This window comes from Camelus ferus, chromosome 10 (genome assembly GCF_009834535.1).
Source record: "Camelus ferus isolate YT-003-E chromosome 10, BCGSAC_Cfer_1.0, whole genome shotgun sequence".
Lineage (NCBI taxonomy): Eukaryota > Metazoa > Chordata > Mammalia > Artiodactyla > Camelidae > Camelus > Camelus ferus.
Window position 1 is genome coordinate 57,728,496 of NC_045705.1, and position 23,471 is coordinate 57,751,966.

General features: G+C 56.3%; 1 protein-coding gene and 1 long non-coding RNA gene across 4 annotated transcripts in view; both read right to left on the minus strand.

The window, feature by feature from the left end:
• Positions 1 to 2,942, minus strand: part of LOC116666469 — a 37,119-nt gene extending 34,177 nt beyond the window's left edge. The window contains exon 1 of the long non-coding RNA XR_004323348.1: positions 2,829 to 2,942. This is a non-coding gene — a long non-coding RNA (uncharacterized LOC116666469). The remainder of the gene's footprint in view (positions 1 to 2,828) is intronic.
• A 1,058-nt stretch (positions 2,943 to 4,000) lies between these two features.
• PDE2A (phosphodiesterase 2A) overlaps positions 4,001 to 23,471 on the minus strand; it is a 63,554-nt gene continuing 44,083 nt past the window's right edge. For 2 of the 3 annotated variants that reach the window (XM_032489287.1, XM_032489289.1), the window contains 26 exons: positions 23,350 to 23,405; positions 17,971 to 18,030; positions 17,171 to 17,324; positions 16,895 to 16,947; positions 16,623 to 16,697; positions 16,488 to 16,529; positions 15,881 to 15,949; positions 15,479 to 15,609; positions 12,695 to 12,806; positions 12,175 to 12,214; positions 11,978 to 12,041; positions 11,478 to 11,550; positions 11,152 to 11,329; positions 10,805 to 10,917; positions 10,073 to 10,150; positions 9,689 to 9,811; positions 9,148 to 9,218; positions 8,756 to 8,878; positions 8,395 to 8,482; positions 8,090 to 8,137; positions 6,998 to 7,072; positions 6,735 to 6,834; positions 6,370 to 6,482; positions 5,956 to 5,994; positions 5,723 to 5,829; positions 4,001 to 5,416 (listed from right to left, as the gene is read on the minus strand). In XM_032489287.1, coding sequence (XP_032345178.1) covers positions 5,206 to 5,416; positions 5,723 to 5,829; positions 5,956 to 5,994; positions 6,370 to 6,482; positions 6,735 to 6,834; positions 6,998 to 7,072; positions 8,090 to 8,137; positions 8,395 to 8,482; positions 8,756 to 8,878; positions 9,148 to 9,218; positions 9,689 to 9,811; positions 10,073 to 10,150; positions 10,805 to 10,917; positions 11,152 to 11,329; positions 11,478 to 11,550; positions 11,978 to 12,041; positions 12,175 to 12,214; positions 12,695 to 12,806; positions 15,479 to 15,609; positions 15,881 to 15,949; positions 16,488 to 16,529; positions 16,623 to 16,697; positions 16,895 to 16,947; positions 17,171 to 17,324; positions 17,971 to 18,030; positions 23,350 to 23,405 — 2,396 coding nt within the window. In that variant the 3' untranslated portion in view covers positions 4,001 to 5,205. Of the gene's footprint in view, positions 5,417 to 5,722; positions 5,830 to 5,955; positions 5,995 to 6,369; positions 6,483 to 6,734; positions 6,835 to 6,997; positions 7,073 to 8,089; positions 8,138 to 8,394; positions 8,483 to 8,755; positions 8,879 to 9,147; positions 9,219 to 9,688; positions 9,812 to 10,072; positions 10,151 to 10,804; positions 10,918 to 11,151; positions 11,330 to 11,477; positions 11,551 to 11,977; positions 12,042 to 12,174; positions 12,215 to 12,694; positions 12,807 to 15,478; positions 15,610 to 15,880; positions 15,950 to 16,487; positions 16,530 to 16,622; positions 16,698 to 16,894; positions 16,948 to 17,170; positions 17,325 to 17,970; positions 18,031 to 18,944; positions 19,083 to 23,349; positions 23,406 to 23,471 lie in introns of those variants that run through there. The other variant, XM_032489290.1, reaches the window with a different exon arrangement.

Genomic DNA, 23,471 nt, shown 5'->3' on the forward strand with positions numbered 1-23,471 from the left:
GTCTTGTGCTTGCCCAGCTTCAAGATCGAAAAAAAAGCTGGGAGTCAGCAACAGAGACCACAGTGGTTTAATGGATCGGGGGTCTTACATGTCTAAGACGAGGACCTGGAGCAACACCCCACTGCGTGTGTGGATGGTGGGCAGGACAGGCGACACCACTGGGGGCTGAGGGAGGTTAGCAAGTTATAGGGGGAATTGACCTCAGGTTGGCTCATCAGTTACCAGGGAAACCTGCAAAGGGACACACCCCTCACCGCCACTTTGATAAGAATAATCACTAGCTGGGACCTGGGACCAATATGTAGGAAGGTCAGTCAGGTGACTAGGGCATAAGTGAAGCAGGCACTGGTTGAGCAGGGGATGTACAGAGAACAAGACAACAGCCATCTTGGGTGGCCTGACCATACAAGGTCACTGCCCTCTCTGGGTCCCAGTTTCCTCATCTGACCCTGGGAAGGCTCTCTAAGCTCCTTTTACTCTGAGGGAGGTTCCCACAAGCTGAGCTTCTGAATCTCAGTTTCTCTTGCCCACAAAGGGGCCAATAATCCCTGTCTATCCGTGGGAGAGCCTCCCAATCAAGAGATCATAGTTTTCCTCCGGCTACTGCCAAGAGAGGAAGAAGCCCCAGGAACGTGTGCAGAGGTGAGGGGACAGGCGGTGAGGCGACAGGCAGTGACTGACAGGGATGAGGCAAGTGCTTTCTGCCAACCCAGCATCCTACTTTTATCTCTCCCCAACTCCCCAACTCCACCACAACCCAGTCGATTTTTCTTAGTTCCTAGAATTCCATGCCTCCTGCTCAGTCCTGTGGTTTCTCCAGGGATGATTCAGGAATAGAGGGTGGCAGCCATCTTGTCAGGAAGTTGCAACACCTACTGTTCTCACAGCTACCACGCCCGCTAGTCTTCAAACTTGACGTGTACTTTGCGTCCTGTTGGGACCCATCTTAGGGTGCCCTCGGAGAACAATCTGGCTGTGCTGTCTATAAGCTGATTTCACTCACACTAACTCCCCAGAACTCGGTGAACTCCCTCCCCGCACACCCTCCTGTGTCCTGAAGGCCTCCAGAGAACGCATCGTTCTGGTTTATGGACAGGAAAACTGAGACCAGTGAGGAATCCCGGTTTTCATCCTGCCAGGAGGGAGGGGAGAGCCCCGGAGGGGCTGCAAACAGAGGAGGGGCCCAGTGTATGGTGATGATGGCTGCTTTGTGTTTCACGAGAATCCAGCAGTGAATTTCTGTCAGGTAGGAGGCCTCCCCTGACATTCCTGATCTTCTCCACACCAGTCATGCTGACTCCTTCTTCCCCCTCCCTTTATTCCCTCCTCAACCCCAACTCTCCCTTCACTCCCCAGGTGCTGTCCAGAGTCTAGCCTTGGGGGTGATGGCTGCCCTGCTCCCCCAGAGCCAGCTTCTGCTCAGAGCAGGCCTCTCTCACCCCTTCACCTCCCTGCCGCTGGCCCCCTCCCAGGAGACCACAGCTGAGGCTGTGAAAACAGCATCTCCCCGCCATCCTTTCCCGCACCCCCCACCTGTCTGGGCCACCTCATGCCATCCTTGTCTGGCTCTGCTTTCCACCCCAGGCCCCACCCACCCTGAATCAAGCTGACTGTGCCCTGGGAGGCTGAGCAGTTGAGGAAGCACTGAGGCCTTGAGCACGACCCCTGCACCTCCCACCACCCAACCTGCTTTCCTGGTCTGTCTGCAAAGCCCTCACCTCCCACCCCAGTCTTTGCCACCCAAACTTCAAGAGCCCCTGAGCCCCAGCCTCCTCCTGATGCCCCTTCACACTCCAGCTTGTTCCTGCTCTGACTCTCCCTCCTCATGGAGCAGGACCAAGCCTCACAGGGCTCTCTCCTTACTTCATACCTAGAGGAGGGGTTCTACCTACACCTGACCACAAAGCTGGTCCTGCCTTCCCAAGGATCCTTCTGTAGAGGGAGGCCACTCGGTGGGCAGACACCCCCAGCGGACATGGGGTCTCGCTCAGGTAGAACTGATGGATCTCAATCCTGTTTGGAGAGGCGCTGAAGGAGCTGGAGGCTCCGGAGAAAACATTTCCCATCTTGCCTGTGGAGTTTGTCTAGAGAGTATTCAGTCTACGTCAAGAGTGTGTCTGTGTGAAAAGAGAATGAGCGTGTGAGTCTGTGTGTGCGTGGGTGTGTTTGTGAGCATGAAAGACGCTTGCACCAGTGGATGGGAGTGAGGTTAGCCCCCACAACCCCACCCACCCACTCACATGCCCTTCTCAGACCTCTGGGCAGATGAGGACAGCAGGGGTTGAGCGCCACCTGGTGGCCATGAGCTGCACTACAAGCCACCATCCTCTATGCCTTTTCTCATGTCCCTCCTGCCCCAGCAACACAGGCACACAGAGCTGATCCCAGACCCTTCTCTGGGGACCCAACCCACTTGCTCACCGCCCCTACCCACCACGACAGCCCTGCAGAGGCAGAGACCCTGCCCTACTGAATCTCCTTCCTCTAGCCCAGAGAAAGAGCCCTTGGAGGAAAGTCAGGCTCCCACCCAAACTTGGCCAATAACTTAACCTGAACCTCAAGCTTCTTGGCTACAGAATGAGTTAATAGTATCTACGCCACAGATTCCTTGTGAGGTTTCATGTAAAATGAAGCTATTAAGTTGGGAGGGCAGGGCAACTACAAAAAGCCCTGGGGCCAAGCCTTGTGTTCTCTGACCTGGTGAGGGGAGTCGGCAGGCTCTGTGCAGAAGCGTGGCCCGCCTCTCATCCGCCCTCCCCGGCTTTCTCCCGCCCCTGTCCCCTGGCAGCCCCAAACAGCTGCCCCGCCCATCTTCGCAGGGAACTTACCTCCTGCCGGAGGCTCCACTCCACACGTGGTTACCGGTAAGGGTGGCGCTGAGCGGCTGCCCACGGTTGTTCCCCGGGCGGCACCATTTTCCCGGGCACTTGCTAGTCCTCCCCCCGCCCCCGTTCCCGCCCCCGCCCCATCCAATTGGTCACAAGTTCTGTCAGTCCAGTGAGTCTGACTTCCTCCTCCCTCGCCCCGCCCAGGGCACCGAGCACCTGCACTAGAATAATCCCCGCCCAACTTCTCCTTGGGGCTCTTGCTGTGCCTTCCAGAAGCCTTCAAAAATGCACGTCTGAGCTACTCCCCACTGAAAACCTTCCCCTACCCACAAAATCAAGCCAAACTCCACAGTCTCGCATTCATGGCCCTCTCTGATCTGGCCTCACTCCCCCTCCAACTCTCCTTTCCCCGGGTGCCAGCCGCTCCCCTTCTACCCTTCTCCCCTTCTCTCCGTCTTTGTAGTAGTTCCTCCCTCTAGAAGTGCCTGCCCTTTTTTGCCACAGGAAAACAGGACCTGCTCATCTTCAAACCTCACTGCGGTTCTTCTCAGGCCCCTGCCTGAGGCCATAGGTGTCATGGCATTCAGAGCCTCCTCTCGGTCCCCAATCTCATGTCCACCCTCTCTGTGCAGAGGCACATACTATTACAGCCAGGAAAGCAGGAGAGTAACCCCACAGACACAACCCAGGGCTGCATCTGATGTAGAGTCAGACAGGGATACTCCTCTGGCTGGACTTAAGGGACAGACAGGCATCCTTGTGCCTAGCATTGGGTTCAGAGGCCCAGGCCCTGGCTGTGAGGGCCCTCATGACCAGGGTAGGCCAGAAGACAGAGGATCTAGGAGGAATACCAGGCCACCTTCTCCAGGCAGCCTCCTTGATTGCTTCAGCCCCTCAATTCTCCCTTTCTAGTCCACGGTCTCTGCCATGTCCTCTCACTGCCCCATGCTCAGGCCTCGCATCTGCCATTCACACCTAAGCCCCCACTATCTGGCACAGGACTGGTCCAGGGGTACCCCCAACAGGTATACGACTCCGCCAGAAGCAGGGCAAGGCAGCAGAGATGGGGGATCCACTAGACTGGGAGTTCTAAAAGGCATTTGCCTCCCCCATTGGTGTTTTCTGCTCCTAACCCCATGCACAAAGTCTGCAGACAGCCCCGTGGGGGAGGGTTGGTAGAAAGAAATAGATTTATTCTCATGTACAAAGCGGTCAGCCCACAGGACCATATACAACAGTGGCACAGAGTCCTAGAAAAACACATCTCTCTAAAGGCAACTCAGAATAGGTAAGGCAGGTGGCCCCCCTCCCCCCACCCCACAACACACATAGAACAAAACAGAGAAGGGGGAAGCCCGGCCCTATGGGGTCTCCCAAGCCCTGGGGCAAGGGTGGATATGGCCTTGAAGACAAGAGAAGCCCTGCCAGGGCTGAGGCCAGGCCCTCCTGGCTGCAGGAATGGGGGAGGGGCTCGGGCTAAGGGGGTACACTCAGGGGGCCACTGAGGGACTCAGGGTCGGCGCTCTGCCTGAGGGTGCCAGGGACATTCCATGGCCTCCTCTGGGACTCCACAGAGCTAGGGGGACTTTGATCTAAAAGTCATCTTAGAGAACGGATTGTCTCACCCTCTTGTTTCCCTCAGATGGGGGAAGGAACTTGCCTGGGTCACACAGCCAAGAGGAAGCACTGCTGACCCATCCTGGGCCAGTCTCCCAGCCCAGGAATCCTTCCTGCCCACTGTTCCCATCCTGCTTTTTTCCTGAGCCCCCTCTCCCCAGAGCACTGAGCTGTCCCTCTGGCAGCTTCCTCGTGGGGCCCTGCGTCTTCCCAAGTCCCAGTCTTCACCATCACTACAGTGGCAGACCTTGGGGACACCTGTGGCCCCATGGCTATTTCTAGTCTTCCAGCCAAACTGATGACTGTCTCTAAGACTCAGCCTCTGCCCACTCAGATGTCCCACATTCTCCTTGCATGGGGATCCTGGGGGGTAGGGGGTGTCTCCAGGAGAAAAGGGCACAGAACTGGTGGGGCAGGAATGAGGCCCAGGAGAAACTATCTGGGCTGCCTCAGAAAAGGAGTGGCTTGAAGGGTGATTTGCCAAGGTGTGGTCAGAGGTGCAGAGCAGAGCCCACTGCTCACTGATCACCCCTGTGCTCTCAGAGGTCATATATATGACAAAGTCTTGGTGAGGCTGGAAGTCTTGTTTCCATTATACAGACAGGAAAGCTGAGGCCCAAGGAGGTCAGCCCTTGCCCGGGATCACACGAGAAGTCCTGGTCTGGAATCCAGGACCCGTGGCTCTGGTCCCAGGGTATGTGGCCAGGCCAGTGAGGGGTTGTGGGGGGCGGCCTGGGCAGGGAGGGGTCCCCGGAGGGACTCACTCAGCATCAAGGCTGCAACAGCCATTGATGGGGGCCCTAGCGCCACCCAGCTCAGGCACCTCATACTCCTCATCCAGGAAATCTAGCGAGTTGTTGCTCGGGAGGCCACGGATCGTGAACTTGTGTGACACCTTGGTCCAATGCTCGCGGTTAGAAGCCACGCGTTCATAGAGCTCTGCTGCCTTGGGGAACAGGTCCTGCAGCAGCCTGGAGGTGCATGGGAGCAGGGTTAGAGGTCAACAGCAAGAAAGGTTAGGGCTGGACCACAGGTAGAACTTCCACAAGAGTGTGAGGCATCGGACTGGATGCGCAAGGAGAGCATGATGGTCACTTTCCACAGGGGGCCAAGGATGAAGTGAAGGGCCCATTGAGGTGCAAAGCAGGAGATGGCTGTGCCCAGAGGCAGGGGGTGGATCAGCTGGAGCTGGGCCAGGCCACCCCCACACCTGTATCTGCTGTGATGATCACAGCCAGGCCCGTCCCACACACCCCACCCTCTGTGTGCTCGCTCACTTGTAGATGGGCATTGCAATGTGCTCCATGAAGCTGATCTGCAGCTCAGGGATGTAGGCCTTCTCACGGTCCATCATCTCCATTGGCCTGTTGCCCATGGCCTTCTCCTGCGGGCATCAAGTCATCAGGTCTGGTCCTCTCCTTCCTCCACCAGGCACCCAGGTCAGGCTAACCCAGTCCCTCCCAGACCCAAGGCAGGAACCCTCCCCCAGCCGAAGTCACTCCTGACATACCAAGTCTCCCTGGGAGAAGAACTCTTTGTAGATCAGCTCCTGAAAGGCGAATACTCTCATTACCTCCTGTGATTGGGAAATATCCTCCTCCACAGCCCACTTCCAAGGAGGTAAGCTGAGGCATTGCAACCTCAGGACCTGTGCTCTGCATCCCCAGCAGACAGGGTTATAACCCCAGATGGGGAGGAGTGGCTGGGTTCCAGCCCACCTTCCACCAGCCACTGATTGCTGTGACCCCTCAGTAAGTCCGTGCCCTTCTCTGAATCTCTCCGTCACCCTGAGGAGATCTAGGTTTCTGTCTCCCCAAAATATAGCCAGGCTGAGCTCAGCACAGGGAGGGTGTTCATGCTGCAGGAGCCACACAGAGCCAGTCAGAGTATGTAGCCTGCACCTTCTCAGGGAGATGGCACTTACTGCAATCTTCCTTGTGGTCTTCCAGCCCTTAGTCTGGTCAGAGAGGTCACATGAGGTCATAAGGAGGCAGAGAAGGAGGCTGTGGTGCTGCTTGTTGGTTTGGTCATAGCCCACTGTTGGGGAGAGGACTGGGTCAAGTAGAGGGGTCCAGGCTTCTGGCACCCTCTCTCCAAGGGCAAGGCCCTAGGGCCCAAAAGGGGTCCAGGGAATTCAGCACCCTGGACGCGAGCCAAGGATGCTGGTCTGGTCTGCCTGGTGGGTTGATGATGGAGGGGGTGGGCGTGAACCCCTGGGGATGCTCTCCAGGCGAATCCCCTTCTTGGTGGTCCCTCCCCAACCATGAGGCCCAGGCTAACAGCAGGCACCTTCAGCCATCTTCTGGAGATCCTTGAAGATGCGGAGGTGGTGGGCCAAGTCCGTGGCCAAGATGATGTCCCGCATCAGATCCAGCATGCGCTGATAATCCTGGGCCCGGTGCAGGGTAGGGGGAGCAGCAGTGTTAAGGCCTCCTGCCAGATACCCCTACCCACTCCCCGAGACCTAAGGAGCCTCCACCCCTCGGCTCCTTCTCCCATCTCAGGACAGCTCCCAGCTCCCACTCCCTCACTTCCACCCCCGACCCCATTACCTTCCGGGAGAAGTGGTCAAAGATGTTGCAACCATGGGTGTTGAGGATGGCTATGGCCTGAGCGAAGTGGTGCCTCTGTGGGGAGAGGAGTGATGGGGGCCCGGCTGGGGCGGGGCCCTCACCACTGACTCCAAGAGTGGGAGCAGGCCCGACCCAGCCCTGGCCCCCAAGGTGAGCAGAGCAGGCAGAACCGGGGAGTCAGGGGGTCCCAATTCCCTTTCTGGGCTCTGTTTCAGTCCTCTATGTGACCCCAGGCAAGTGTCTGGCCAGCTCTGCGCCTCAGATTGCTCAACAGTCACATGGAGGGACACGACGAGGTAAGCTCTGAGGGCCTCTCAAGCTGGAATGATTCTGAAATGATCTGTTGGAGTCCTGGGCACTAATTCATGCAGTCAACGTTTGTTTGCTGACAAGGAGGGTCAGTGATGAGGCGAGGGCAAGGCTCCTGTCTCCTGACGCTGAAGGGCCATCACTCAGAGGAGGAGCAGGCCTAGCCCAGGGCATGGAGGGCAGACACAGCGCTGCCACCAGGCCTCCTAAAAGGGAGGAAGTGAGCCCCTTGTCTCTGGGGGTGTGCAAGCAGGAGCAGTCTCTGAAGGGGCATTGTGGCAGCAGTGTGGGGAGGGGCGACCTTGGAGGTGTGACAAGCCCTATGCCAAGTGCAGGGAACTCAGAGATGTCTCCGATTTTGTCCCACTGGGAAACTAGCAGCTCCCACTGTGGGTAGACAGACCCAAACCAAATAGTCTAAGGCAAAGCTGAGTGTAACAGGAGTGGAGCTGGTGCTGAGCTGGGCCAAGAAGGGAGGCATATAGGGTGTTCCCAGACATGCAAAGAGAAACGTGCTTAATACAAGCCCTCCCTTGGCAAACTTGGGCTCAGGCAGAACCTGCAGCCTGACTCATAGCCCCATCCACACCTGCACCTCTCCAGGAACAAGAGCCAGAGGTTCCCTGGGGGTAGCTGCAGCTCTCACAGCCTGTCTGGAGAGCAGGGCTTGGGAAGGGGAGGAGCTGGGCCACAGTCTAACTTTGTAAGTCACTGGCCTTAAGGGGATGACGGGGACAGGGACATTGGGCAGAATGGGGGTACCTCCATGACAGAGCCCTCGGAGCTGTAGAGTGCAGCCAGCACAGATTTCTGGAAAAGCCCAAGAAAACTCCATCACTCTTCACATCCAGATGCAAGTGCCACCATATCAGGCTAAGTGTTGACCTGCTCCTCCCCACCACCGCCCCCGCCCCCAGCACTCCTCCATCTCCCAAAGCCTGGACAAGCCTCCTTCTGGCTCTAAATCAGCTCCTAGTCTCACCAGCTCCCACCTCTCCTCAGGCTGGAGGGGTGAGACTCCCAGACACCCCGGGTAGGGTGCCCACTGCAAGGAGGGCAGGTCTCACCGAGGCCACCTGGAAGGAGTTGTTAGTGCCTCTGTGGTCCAGGTCGTGACACATGCAGGAAATAAACAAGGCAAAGATCTCGATGTCCCTGGTTGGGAGACAGAGGACCTGAAGGTCAGCCACAGCTCCCTCCCCAGCCCCCAAAGGAGTGCTGGCTGGATGAGATGTCCAGGAGCCATCTGGACAGGAGCACAGGACACCTGGGCTCCCTTCCTGGAAAGAGGCCCTGCGTCTTTCTGGGCTTTGAAGAAGATCCCAGGGGGACAGTGCATATAAAGCACCCACCACACAGGAGGTGTTGCCCCATCCCAAGGAAGGAGGCCCCAGTGGCTGCCAGGTCAGGGGATGCGCAGCTACTTACTCGAGGTAGTTGGTGAGCTCCAGGTTCTTGTAGAGCAGGTAGCAGAAGTGGGAGACAGAAAAGGCGTGCATCCAATTGTGGTAGGGAGGATCCCGGTAGCCCTTCTTTACCATCAAACAGAACCTGGGGGAGGGGAGAGTGGCCTCAGGCTCTCCTCCACTAGGAACCCTCCTGGATCCACCCCACCCCATTCTTTTCCTTTACTCCTGGTCCCAGTGTCTGTGAATTGCCTCTCACTCACAGATCCTCCCCAGACCCACAAGACTGGGCCTCCCCTAGTTGTCCTCAGAGCCCTTCCCAGAACTTGGGGGGCAATGGATGTGAGACTAAAGGACAGAGGGAGGCAGAGATGGGGCTGCTATCATACAGAGGGGAGGGCTAGGGGCACACACCGGGCCAGTGTCGGGCAGTCGATTTTGTAGTTATTGATGAAATTCATGTCCTGCAGCATGCTCAGGATGGCCTGGAGAAGCAGAAAGGAGGTATCAGAGGAATTGTCAGTTTCAAGATGGGATCCCTGCCTTGGCCCTTCTTGAAGTCTCCAAAATCTGGGAGTCTTAGAACTTTAGATCTAAACTGGATAGTCATAAAATGATAGACCAACCATTTTCAGAGCCATGAACTTTTAGAAATATGAGCTAAGAACTCTTAGAACCAAGCTCACACAAAATCTTAGAAAAACAGGGAGGGAGGTGCCAAGCCTGAGGCCATCTTGATTCTAGAGCAGCCCTTGGCAATTAACCAGTTCAGCCCCGGGCCCCTGGGCAGGCCCTGCAACTCATGTTGGCAGACCACAAACCTGCTCCATCTCCGAGGAGACTACAGCCTTCCCTGATGACTCTGTCTTGCCAGGAAGTTCCTATGCACATCTAACTTAAATCTCTGGCTGTACACCCTCCACCTCCTCAGTTAAGTGGGAGTGGGCCAGCTCACCATGGAAGTGTCATCCTCGGGCAGAGAGCGAGGGGTGTAGGTGAAACTGGCAAAGTTGGAGTCAATGGCAGCCACAGGTTGGATCCCATCATGAAGAAGTTTGGTGTATTCATCATCAGAGACCTATAGTGGATGAACCGGAGCATTAGAAGATGACCTCCACCCCAGCCTTCAGTAATTCCCAGGTTGGGAATCATCCCCGGACATAGGGACCACCTGCAGGCATTGCTCTGGGTCTATCTTCTTACCTTCAAGAGAGGGCAATCAGAAAGTACAGCCTGGTCCTGAGCCCCTGAGGATTCAGGGAGGCAGGGAAGGAACAGGTGGGCTGCAGGGGACCCTGGGGCCCTGAGAAGGAGGGCAGATGCTCTGTGCAGGGCTCACCTTCATGTGGTACATCATCATCTCGTTGGCTAGGTGGCTGCGATACTGGGCCTCATTCACTTTCTTGTATAGGAGGGACTAGGGGGAGAGAGATGGGGCTCAAGAAAGATGCCTGTGAAATCTCAGAATGCCCAGGACTGGGACAAAGGGATCAGATAAAGCCCCCTTCCTGTCCCATGCTGGCACCTGTCTGAGCCTTCAAGCACCAGCCCAGAGTAGGGAGCCCCTCCAAATTTCATGCAGACCTCCCCTTGCTCCTCTTCCCCAGGGCCTCTTAGCACTTGATCTGGCACTTTGCACGACCTCCTGAGCCTGCCCCAGTCTTCAGTGATGGAGCCTGAGGCCCATAACAGAAAAAGAGAAGCAAGGAGGGGGAACAGTGTCAGGGACCTTGGGACTGGATTCCCAGGCCAGAGCTGCAAGCTCTGGACACTGAGACCAACATTTCCCAAAAAGAAGCTGGCTTGGGTTGAGGTTGCTTCCAGAGAAGAGGGGAAATAAAACTGAGGTTTCCCATAGTCCTGAGAGGCCAACTGGACAGGACAAGAAAGTATGTCCCCAATTTTCTGATGGGAAACTGAGGCCAGAGGTGACCAGTAGGTACTGAAGGCTGCACAGCAACCTAGCAGCTGGGCTGAGTCCCAGGTGGGAGCAGGGACCCAACTGGACAGAGCAAGGAGAGCCAATGTGAAGAGGAGAACAGAGGTTCCTCCATGGGCCTGTCCTGCTCACATGGGCAATGCTGATGCCGCAGTAGATGGAGAAGGCTGTGGCCAGGTCCTCGTCGAACTTGCTGAACCATGGTCCGTTGATCTTATTCACCAGCTCAGCCACACCAATGACCTCTGGGGACCAAAGAGGGGCTAGGATGGGCCAGTGGATGTGTCTGACGGAGATCTGCCCTCCCAGGCTGTCCTCAAGGGATGTCCCATGCTCGGAGAAACCCTGTCCCTTCTGCTTCAGAACACAAGGGCGCTGGAAAAGGCTTGCAGACCCTTCACTCGGCTCTGCCCCATCCTGCTCAGGCTCTGCCCTGGCCTGGTCCCGCCCCTCTGCCCAGAGCGGCCAGGATCCCGCACCCTGGTTCTCATTCTTGATGGGAAAGCAGAGGATGTTCCGCGTCCGGAAGCCGGTGCTGTCGTCCACGCCGCGGTAGAAAAGTGGATGTGCGTAGGCATCCGGGATGTTCAGGATCTGGCCCGTGGTCGCCACGTGGCCCGCGATGCCCTGATCGGCTGGGATGCGTATCTCATAGCTCTGCAGGGGCAGGAATGGAGTAGAGAGGAAGTTAGCCACCCATCACAGGGCAGACCATCAACCATCTGGCCTGCTCCTCAGCACCTCCTGCGGATTCCTGGCCCCCAGGACCGCAACCACACCCTCCCTCCTCTCGGCCCAGCCTCACCTCATCATCCACCACGCCCCCATCAAACACCTTGGCCACCAGCTCGTTCTGATCCAGCAGGAACACAGAGCAGCTGTGGAGAGATGGCCTTGGTCCACGGGGCCCTGACACCCCTTTCCCACCATCCCCAAATCCCACAACTTGGGGCAAGGCCTAGATTGCTGAGGCCTGGAGGCAGTGACCCAGGGTGAGAGACCCTCCTTAGGGATGGCTGACTTCAGACATTAGTCCAGGCCAATAATTTTTTTTTTTCTTTGAAGTATCTACTTATGTGCCAGGTATGTTAGGAATTGAGGATTCATGGCCAGCAAAAAGGCCCACCCCTGCTGTCAGTGGATGTTACAGTCTAGTGAGGGACATAGGCATGAAATAAAGGATCACACAAAATGTGACTGGGTCCCACAAGAAGGCAGTACAGGGGAAAAGAGAGGGGAAGAAAGGAGAGATGAAAACTAAGGCCCAGGGCCTCTCTCACCCCACTCTGGGGTGGATTCACTCACATCTCAGCATTGCTGAGGTTTCTGGCCTCTGTGATGATCTCCTGGAGCAGAACAGAGACATCATCTGTGGGAGGAAGAAATGTGGGGGGCAGTGGTAAGACCAGGCTGGAGTGCCAAGCCCACCCACCTCCCCTCTTCCAAATACCTGCCCCTGCTCCCACCTCACACCCAGGCATGGAGGAAGGCAGTGCACTCACCCAGGTGCGTGAAGAGGTTCTTTGCCACTTGGAGAAGAGCCTGGAATGGAGAAAATGGAGATCATAGGGGTTCAGGTTACAGGGAGTCACCCTCTGCAGCCCCCTGCCTCCAACAGCCCCAGGGTCTTCTCATTTCTCCCCTAGGGCTCTCTGGATGGGCTGGAGACTGGCAGAGTCTAATTATATCATTTGGCTACTAAGTGAAGGAGTGGGAGGAATAGCCCCAGTGAAGGTGCATAGGAACCCAAGATGTCAGATGCGCATTCACTCCCAGCTCTAGCCACCCAGATGTGCTGTAGTGCCCAATCTGAACACTAGAAGGCGATAGCGTACAGTGCCTGCAGCCAGACGCGCCGTGCTAAGGAGCTACTGACCTCCCTCTTGAAGAAGTCTCCAGGGCCCGAGCTAATCTCCTCACCAACCATCCAAAAACACAAGGACTTTTCCCTTGTGGCTGACTCTCTGGGGCTGAGAGCTGGGCGACTTGGTCCCCGAGAGGGGCACAAGGCAGGGCACTCACCTGACACTCATCCTTGAGTTTCTGCTCCTTCTGGAAGGCCAGGGTGCTGGTGAGCACCGTGCTGGTGTAATGGAAGCAGTGCTGGATCACATGCTCGTCCTGGTCTGTGAATCTGGGGGAAGCGGGACCACGGGGTCACGGGAGAGGGAACAGACGACAGGCTGTTCTCCCCATTTCTCCATACATCCATTCTTCCAGGAAGCCCACTCAGAAGTCCACCAGCTAACCTCCCTTCCCTCTGCTAGAGCCGCTTCCCCCTCAGCCCGGGGGCTTCTGTGGGGAGGGCTCTAATCCTCCTCTGACCAAAATGTCTTTCCCCCTTCAGACTATTTCTTCTTGAAGCCAGAGCCATGTCTCCCTTCTCTGACTTCGGATTCACCCAAATGGAGGCTGAGTCTCCTCCCTCAGACTAGAGACTTGCCCAGGCCAGAGCTGGGTCACCTCCTGCTCTTCTCCAGGAGCCCCTCCAGTCTCAGGGAGGGTTGGTGACACTGTCTTGTCCAGCTCACATCACTGTCCTACCCTCCATGGACTCTGTGGGCTCTGATTTAAAGCCTTCACAAATCCTACGGTGGTCATGGGCAGGGCTGTGGTCATAAGATTCATGGAACTGGCTCTTGTCTGAAAACATCAGCCCCAGATCCCGAGGAGTCATTCAATCCAGCTACCAAATGACTTGTCACCAGGGAGTTTTGTGGGACTCGATGGACCAAGCTGGGGTGGGACCTGGGCTGGGGATGCGGGTCAGCCTTTCCAGGTGGGGATCATGGGGACTGCGGGAGATGGAACAATCTTCAGAGACCTTGACCATTGCTCAGCCCCTCGATTTCCCTGCCTAGCCCCTCCCCATTTGGGGGATGCCCTCAGTGCTCCTCTCTGCCAGGGGATCCCCCACTTGTGCTGGCTGTCTAGTGATTTGGGTCTAGACCCCAATCCCCACCACCCTGTATCTATCTGCCCACCTTCCTTCTCATGGCATCTGAGGCCCCTCTATCTGGTCTCACCCACCTCTCTCCCCTCATCTATGGGTGTCTCTCAGCTTCAGCCACAGTAAGATCTTCATCATTCTGAGAAAACCTCAGGCTCTTTCACACTTTCATGCTTTTTCCCACACTGTTCACTCTGCCTAGAATACCTTTCCCACCCTCCTCCCTCTATACCCTAAAAATAAACACCAAGTCTTGAAGGCAGGGACCATGACTGTATCACTCCTTGTCCAATGCAGAGTCTGGTACAGGGGCGATATTTGGAAAGTGTTTGCTAAATGTCTTAACTGTCCCTCTGCCCTTGCTACCAGCCCCATCATGCTCCCAGCTGAAGGGATTCTGGAGTCCCTGTTCTCTGGGTTCCAGGCAGCTTCTCTGCAGCGCCTCTTCTTAGCTGAGCCCCATGTAGGCTCATGCAATTGTTCAGCACTCACTCCCTGAAGTCTTGGGAACCCAGAGCTGAACTTACCCCTGCCCTGGCCTTGGGACTGTCACCAAGGCCCCATCTCATTTCCCTTCTGGTACCACCTCTCCTCCAAGTCCAGGACTATCTCAGATCCCAGTCCCACAGCCAGCAGCCAGAGGAGAGGTCACAGCCCCTGTAGGACACCCCTACTCTACATTCCCCTTCCCAGAGGCCTTCCCAAGACCATCTGGCCAGCATAGGGCCAGGCACAGTAGGTACTCAATGAGTGATTACTGAATGACACAAATGCTCCCACTACTAGGATGTTCCAAATGGCACAGATCCCATATCCTCCCTGCCTTGTCCCTGTCTTCATTTCCCCAGGCCCATCCAACTGCCAACAGAGCTCCATGCTGGCAGGTCTTGCTACTCAGACCTCTGACTCCCAGATCTCTGCCCTATCCCTGCAGACCCCAACCCTGGACTTCTGATACCTCTCTAGTCCCAACATCTCCAGTCTCCACTTCCTGCAGGAGTCCCAGGCCTCCAAATCCCACCAGCCCCAGGGCCCAAGCAGCTTGTTAGCATCTCTCTGTATCCTGAAATTATAATACAACTCCTCACCTACCTGCTACTCCCTACTGCTAGGCCTGCTGGACCAAGTGTGGCAGCATTCACATCCTGAATCCACACGCAGGATAAATACGGCTAATCAATCACAGCATTGTTTCTCATTAGACTAATACAATGCTTCAGGCAGCGGCTACCAATTAATGAGTTGGTGTAGGACATGAAATCTGGTACCTCTTCTAGACCCCAAATCTGACCTCAGTACTTGAGATATGCTTCCTGACTAAGCCTGTTTACCTGATTCTGTGTCCTGACCGCCTCTCTGTTTCACATGATTCTCACAGCTGCCCTATCAATGCCTCTAAAGACCCTCAGCTTAGCCCAGTCCCCACGCCTATCCCCTCAAGCCATTGTCCACTGTGTCAGCGATGCTCTGTAGGTCCCAGCGAGTCCACCCATCCCAGAGCTCACCGCCCCTCCATCAGGCAGTTCCCAGAAGAAATGCTAAAACAGTGGATGGCAAGTTGGGGGAAGGCCAGTGCCTAAAAGCAGATAATCTGAACTGCAGGAAGTGGGCAAAAAGAAGGGGATCTCGCTTGGACTCTAAAATGATTTTACATAAGCCAAAATGGGTGATGGAGCAGTGGGCAAGGGTCTATCACACCCATAATCCGACAGTCTCTTGCACAGACAAACCATTCAGCCCACCACTGCTGGAGTAGTACCCTCTCTCCAGTAGCCTTCTTGAACTGTTACTCTAGTCCAGCCCTGCCCAGCCTCTCAGCTCCGTCTCCTGAGCCACGTCACTCCGCCCAGACTCACAAGTCTCCTCCGAGCTTGTTGAAGGCGCAGGCCAAGGCCACCACCTTGTCAGTGGCCCGGCTGATGACAGGGACACAGAGCATGGCCTGCACCTCACAGCCCAACATGCTTTGTAGCTGCTGCACATCCTCCTGCAAAGGGGAAGCAAGGGAGAGGTGAGTGAGGGAAGGAGGGAGAAGGTATGCTGCCCTCCCCCATCCCCCATCACACTCTGCAACAGGAGGGGCTGAAGGACTCATGCAGGGTGAGGAGTGCTATGACATTGGGGTGGGATGGGAGAAAGTCCTGGGGTCTTGTCTCCCCCATTCCTAGGCTGCTCTGGCCCAGAGACCCTGGCTCTGGGGACTGGGCAGTGGGCTCTCCTCCTGTCTCCTCCCCTGGCCCAGCCAGGCCATGGCTTACAGAGATGAGATCCTTCAGCTGGATAGACTTCTTGTTTTTCACCACCTGGCCCAGGTGTCCTGTCGTCAACTGGGGAGTGAGGAGAGCCAGTCAGGGCCCAGTTCTCCCCAAAATCAGGTGATCTCCGGACCTTCCCCTCGCCAAGTCTGGAAGTTTCAACTACCTCTTCAGCCAGTCCAAATGATGGATGGGGTTAATACTGAGGAGTGGGGGTGGGGTAAGGGGAGGGGAGTAGGCTCTTGACCAGAATCCTCTATGGAGGACTTGAGGGTCTTCCCTAACCAGGGAAGAGAAAAGCAGAATCCAAGGATTCTCACTGATCTTAACAGATTCCAAGACAATCCAATCCAGAAATACTCTTAACAGAAGTGAATTGGCCCCAAGTAAGCCTTTCTGTAGACTGTGAGAGAGTTCTCCTAATGGATCCTGATTGTGCGAGGTTGTGGTCTCTCAGAACTTTTCTAAGTAGATCCCAAGTCCCAGATAATTCCATCAACTTCCAAGAGATTCTAGCAGATCCCAGTCTCTCTAGGCAGAACCCAGGAGTGCCTACATGGCTTTAACTGCTTCTGCAGACTCCAACACAGGGAATGGACACAAGACTCACCGGAAAGCTGATCTCTTCCTCCAGCACTTTATCTCCGATGACCTGATGAGCAGAGAGATGTGGACCAGTTAAAAGATGGGCAAGATTTTTCCTCTCAAGAGATCCAGGTCCCTTGCCCTACCCCGGGGCCCTCACCTTACAGGAAAGCTGGAGATTGTCCTCGGATACTAGCAGGAGGCAGCAGCGGGATGCCTGGGTTTCCTGCTGCAGCTGAGAAGGAACACAGCGATGGGCTGACCGCGGACCTGGGAGCACCCCCACTCCCCACCCTCCCGCCTTTCTGAGGCTCCTCAGATAGGTGGAGAAGAGAAGAGGGGTAGGACATCGTGGTCTGATCTGGGATGGAGGGCTCAAGGGGGCGTCGGTCCCTGAAGGGACACTGTGGGGGGAGGGGAACGGGGACTCACGTATTGGAGGACTTTCAGCTGCAGGGAAGAGGCATCCAGGTCGTAGAGTTCCCCTGCAATGGAGGGGCGCGGGTCAGAGAGGGACCACAGAGCGTCCCCAAGGGTGCGCCGCCTCCAATTCCACCCGTCTAACCGGCTCTTGATCTCCCGCTAATTGCTACTGGGGCCCGCCTCTGGCCGCGCCCCACCTTCAGGCCCCGCCCATCCCATGCCCTCTACCCCCGATCCAGGTTCGGCCCCGCCCCGCCCCAGGTCCCACCCAAGCCCGGTCCTCACCACACAGCTGAAGGATCTTTCGGTCTTGGTCTGTGTACTCAACCCCGCCCTTCTGGTCTCCCGCCGCCCCCTCTGGAGGATTTTGGGTCTCTTCCGGAGCCGTGCTGAGCCCGCGTTGCTGCAGGGCCTGCACCCTTTTCAGGGCAACCAGGGTCTGGGGCGGGCCGAGCGGTCAGCAAACCACACGCCCCACCTTTATCGTGCTCACTACCTCGGGACTCCTAGCCTTTGCTTGAGACTTTTCCCTCTGCCTGCAGCACCCATCACCCCCACCTCCACCCTCCCAGCCCACCTGAGTGTCCCAAACAACTCATCTCTCAGCGCTCCACCCTCCTGTGGGCTCCCACTGCCTCTGGAGCGTCCCTCGGTCCATGAACAGATAAGTTACAGGGTTGTCTCCACCCCAGCCCTCAAACCCTTACAATAAAGGACAGGATCAGATTTCTCTGTGTCTCTAGCACCCATGGGGAGACATAAGTTCTTGTTAAAAATCGCAAAATCATAAAATCTCAAGAAAGAATCACAATATCATTATGTAGATAGTCCTTCCTAAGTATTAACAAGGTATTTGATTGGCCTCATTTCACCAGTACCCTAAGTAGGTCAGTGCCATCCTTATTTTCATTTTCAGATGTGAAACTGAGGTTCAGAGAGGTTAAGTGACTTGCTCAGGGTCACACAGTCCAAAGTGGTGGACTGGAACCCAGGCCTGTCCAGCTCCTTGGCCAGATCCTTTTCCCATCAGTTGGGAGGAGGGTCTTCAGCAGCCCACATTTTGCCCTAGCCCTACTCCCACTCACATGCTTCTCCATGGCTTGCAGGCTCCACTCTTCACTGTCACTCAGCTGGCCACAGTGCACCTGGAGGAAAGTGGGAGGGGGACAAGCTGTGACATTCCCTAGTCTCTTGTCTCTGCCGGAGTGCCCTCCCCATGCCCGGCACACACCTGTCCTCACCAACACATACACACTCCAGTCTGTGGGCCTCAATGATAAGCCTACCCTCTGACCAAGCAGATGACTCTGGGAAAATCCCCTCCTCCAGGAAGCCTTCTAGGGCTAATTTAAAGAAGTGGATATTTTCTGATCTCTGCCTTTTCAGTCACTGTCCCAACAACAGCACAATCCAGATGTACAGTGAGGGAAGGAAGGTAATCTTGGACCCCTCTCCATCTCTCAGTCCACTCAGCCCTTCAGGCCCTGATTATGGAATCAATGGTATTGGTCTCAGCCTCTCAGCCCCATCCTTTCTGAGCTGGGATTTGAGCCACCCCAAAGCTGGGGTAGAGGAAGAGGTCCAAGATTTATGATGTATCTGCTCTGCCTAAAGAATTTGGGAGAATGGATGGATGAATGAATGAATGAATGAATGAAGTGCCTTGCCTTACATGTGATTCTCACCAACCTGTAAGGCAAGCCTTCACCTTGCAGGTGAATCAAGGCCCAGAAAGGTTGAGTGACTTGCCCAAGTCACAGAGCAGAAAGTGGCAGAGTTGGGACAGTACCACCCACTCCTTCACCTTCTCCGCCCTGACCTTTCCCTATCTGGATCCATTCTCACTACCATCCCCATCATCCTGTCCCTCTCCAACTTCCCGGTATCAGTCACCTGGAATCCCCTCAGCCCATCTTTCATACTTCGTGAAATCCCTTCCCTCAGCCTTGCTTGGGTGCTTGGCAAGGATAATGGAAGAGAGAGGGGCCCCACTGCAGGCCCCACCAGCAAGGCTCCCACCTTCGTCACTAGCTTCTGGCTCCTACTTAGAGCTGCTCACCACCTGCAGGGCTCCCCACAGTGCTTGCACTGGGGTCCCCTCCTTCATGCTCCTTCCCCACTCAGCAGCCCCTGTCTGCCTCTGCTCTAGGTCCCCTGCCAGGAGCAGATGGAGAGGAGGAGGCCAGCAGGTTCTCAAGAAGCTCTCAGTCTGGCTGGGGTGGGATGGAGTGCGGGATGTCATGGGTGGGGCTGCAGAACTTCATACCTGGGAAGAAGCAGAGGGCAGACTGGGTGGGTGGGAACGTAAAGGCTGTGGGAGCTCAGAGGGGGAGGCTTCCAGAACTGGCACTAAAGCCTAAGGAAGACAAGCAGAGTCTGGAGGGGACATTGCAGGCAGGAGGCTGTCCTGGCAGTGCTGGGTAGTAGGTGGTATGGGGAGATGAGGACCTGGGCAGGGGTGGCGTCCATGGTACCACAGGGGGAGGGCCTTGAGTGCAAGCCTAAGGAATCGGACTTTTGCTTGATTGTACTGGGGATCCATGGCAGACTTTAGCATCTGCAGACCATGGTCTATGAGGCAAGGTGAAATGGAGGGAGCAAGACTGGAGGCAGGACATCCTGGAAGAGGCCTCAGCCAACTAGGATGGTGTTGAAGATTAAGCTCTGGGTGAGGCTCCATCTATGATTCCCATAGGACAGGTTGTCGAAAGAGGCTGGGGCATGGTTCATTTGCGTATGGTGTACAGAACCATGTTGGCATTTTACTGTTAGCAGATGGGGGAGGACATCGTTCTTGTTCCTTCCACCTGACTCATATCTCAGGAAAAGGGAAGGTTGGGACCCCTCTAGAGCTGTGGGGGCAACCAGTTCCTGGGCTGGCAAAAGAGCCTGGTCCTAGGACAGAGCTAGGAGACTGAATGAGGGCCTCAGGATGTGGAGGGGAGGAAGGAATCATGGAGCCCTCCTCCACCCACTGGACCTGCCCCTCCCTGCACACGCTCCTGGGCTGCCTCGGCCCATCCCCACCCAGCATGTGCATAAACACACTACACACTCTCATAGAGACCCTCAGCGCCCCTCAACACACACACACTCATAATTCACTGTCCCATAGAGATACTTAGGCATGTGCACACCTGCACACACACACACACACACACACACACACACACAGTGGAGTCACAGACTCAGACATCCACACACCAACACTCACATGTCTACCATCCACACATTCACATGTGCACATTCATACCTGTACACAGGATATCTGAGTTCACAGACCTCAGAACCATGCACACACTTCTGCCCCTCACCAACATGATCACCAGTACACACACAGGGCTCTTCGCTCACTAACAGGAACACACACTTGAACCTACTCTTGCTAACCAGGGAGGAGGTCTGGGGCCCAGTGTGAGCACTCAAGTGTAGGCGCTGGGGCTGCAGAGAAGGTTGAAAGCCCAGCACAGCCCCCACCCCCTCACCCTCACCAAGTTCAACGTGGCTAGTCTCAGGGACACACCATCCCCATGGAAGGAGCTGCTGTAGCTGGCGCAGCTCAGGGGAAGAGTGAGCGCAAATCACAAATCAAATGCCAGAGACCAAGGGCTGCCTGCTCCTCAAAGGGACTTATCATCCCAGAACTGAAGAACAGAGCCAAAGACTCTTTCCACACAAAGAATCTGCAATCAAGGCACCTCAAGCTGCGAGCTGCAGAGGCCCAGAGCTCAGCCAGGCAGCCCTGCACTGGACAGCTTATTCCTCAGAGAGCCCTCCGCTGACCCTGTCTCCATCAGGTCCCAATAGTCCTTGCAGGACCCCCTGGTTTCCTTGCTAGCACTTGCCATCACTTGCAATTCTCTCCTTAATTTGCTCACTCGTTTGATGTCCAGCTCCCCCACCCCTCCAGACCGTGTGGTCTGTGGAAGCAGGGCCTGTCTGGTCTGTCTTAGTCACTGCTGCTGTGTTCACAGCGCCAATGCCCAGTGCCTGGCAGTGCTCAAGAAATATGCCTTCAGTTGATGGATGGATGAGTGGAGGATGGAGGGATGATGAATACAAAAGCAGAGACTCAAAGAGGGGAATGGGGCTAGTTGAGGAAGGAGTTGGTGAGTCAACCCTCCCACCAGATCTGCCCTGTGGCACCCAACCCCATTACCCTCTAGATCCTCAGCCCTCAGGATCTGGTAGCAGCTGGAGGTCTGGGGCCACCTGCATGGACTCTCAGAGAATGTGAGACTCCTTGACCCCAGGAGCACGGGAGTGGAGCAGCAGGACGGGGTCTCTCAGATGCGTATGCATTGGAGAGGGGGTGTCCCACAGAAGAGCATTTCTACATGAGTAGGCTTCGAGGAGAGGCAGACCATAAATAATCCAAACACCTTTCAAAGGCTCTTCACTGCCCAGGGTATTTGAGGAGGTGAGGGGATGGTTATAGGGAACCTCTCCCCACATCAAAGCTACAGGTAGCATCTTGCTCACGAGCACGTACCCCACTCCTCAGCCTTGCCAGGATCACACTCTCCCCCCAGCACCCCACTACCCTGCCTCTGCTTGTGCTGTTCTTTCTGCCTAGAATATCTTTTCCCTTCTTCTCTACCTGTTCACCCCCTCTTCCATGCCCCAAAGCCCCCACTTAAAAGCTGCCTCCACTGTGAGGCACCCCTTAGAGCTCCAGCTCCAATAGTGCTTCTGCTGGCAGCATTTATTTCATTTGGCTAGTGGTGGTCTGAGGGTGACCCTGTCTTCCCCCAGACTGAGCTTCCAGAAGGCAGAAATGGGTCTGATTCCTCTCTCTGCCCCAGCACCTGGCCTGGGGCAGGGCCCAGAGCAGAATTTGTCTAGGGTGGGGATAAATTTAAGTGATCTGACCTACCCCCTTCCCAACACACACTCCCACTCCCCCCCCCCCCCCCCCCCCCGCTCTCTCTCGCTCTCTCGCTCTCTCGCTCTCGCCTTTCCTACCCCCAGAAGGAGCCTGAAGCCTGGACTCCTGGCCGGACCGGAGCCACTGTGGACAATGGTCATGGCAACCATCCTCCTGCCCACAAGACAACAACCTTCCAAGCGTCTTCCCATTGCAGGAGCTGCTTCCCCACTGACCCGGCCCTCAGAGCCCCAACGCAGGAAGTTCTTCTCAGGACCCTGGCACCCCAAACCCTTTTCCAACACAGGTAGGCTACCAAGCCACTGCCACCTATCCACCACTTCCGCAAGGGATCAGCTCTGGTACAGATTGGGACTAAAGGAGGGAAAGAAGCGCCTCTGAGAACTCGGTGCCGACAGCAGATCCGTTCCTTGAGAGGAACAGAAGCTGGGGTGGAGGAGCAGCTTGCGGGAGAAACCAAGGCGGCCGCGTCCCCCTCAGTAAGGCAGATGGGGCGCGGATGAGACCAAGCCAAGTACCCCTTTCTTTCCTCTCCTCTCCCTGCGGCCTCCCCTCACGCCCACCGCCCTCCCCCGCCAGCAGCTCCAGAAAGGTCAGGCGCCTCGGAAACCTTTAATGGCGTTTTAATGAGCTCGGCAGGAGTTCCCCAGGCGGGAGCACCAAGACCTCCTCATTTATCTGTCCGCGCCCCTACAGAAGTGGCGGCCGCCTCCGCGGAAGCCGATCCCCAATAATGGCGATCTGGCCGCGCTAACCCTTCGGTTCTTAGGACAGGACAAAGATTTTGAGCGCCCTCCTCCACAGGGGAGGAGGGACTAGAAGAGCCGCAGAAGTCCGCCAACGCAGCTAAACTCCGCTAACCCCTCCGCCTGGGGAGCCGAAAGCGGGGAGCTCCGCGAGGGGGCAGCAGAGAGCAAGGGGCGCCCTGGCCCGGGTTGCCCGCCCAACTACCCCCAGCAGCGCATCTCGCTTCCAGCTCAGGCCCCCGTCTTTCCGTCACCGGCCACAGGAAGCCTGCCCTGTTGCCTGGGGTCTGTCCCAACCTCGGACGTAGGTCTGGCTGGGGATGGATGCCCTCTCAGGACTCCCCGTGGAAGTCCTCTCCTCAAGCCCCCTAGCTCCAACCACCCCAATCTCTGATTGGCTTTTCCACACTGTCTCGGTCAGTGTCATATCTGCCCATCCCCCTTCAGTGTCTCAGTCCTTTCCCAACTCAGTGTACTCATGCCTTCTCAGGACACTGCCCCCAAGCCACCCTGGAGGATGCCAAAGAGAAAGCAAGCCAGGGCTGTGCCAAGGGCTCCATGGGGGATGAGAGTCCAGATCGGGCTTGTACATCCCGCCGCAAGTTGCTGACTGGACCAGCAACTTTGTCCTTCCCATTCAAGGTGGGGTGGAGGGCTCCTCCCCGACCCCTCCCAGACACCGTTTCCCCCAACTCCAGCCCAGCTTGCTGCTCTCAGCGTACACACACACACACACACACACACACACACACACACACACACACACACCAGACTCCATCCATGCTCCCAGCTGCTCTCCTCTCCCCCATCCCACCCACAACTGCTCTTACCAAGATGACAGCTGCCACAGCCCCGGCCTCCTTGTCCACCAGCGGTATGACCAGCACTGAGGGGGAGAGGGCAATGAGGTGGTCCTGCGGAGCCAGCGAGGCTCAGAGATACTGAGCTGGGA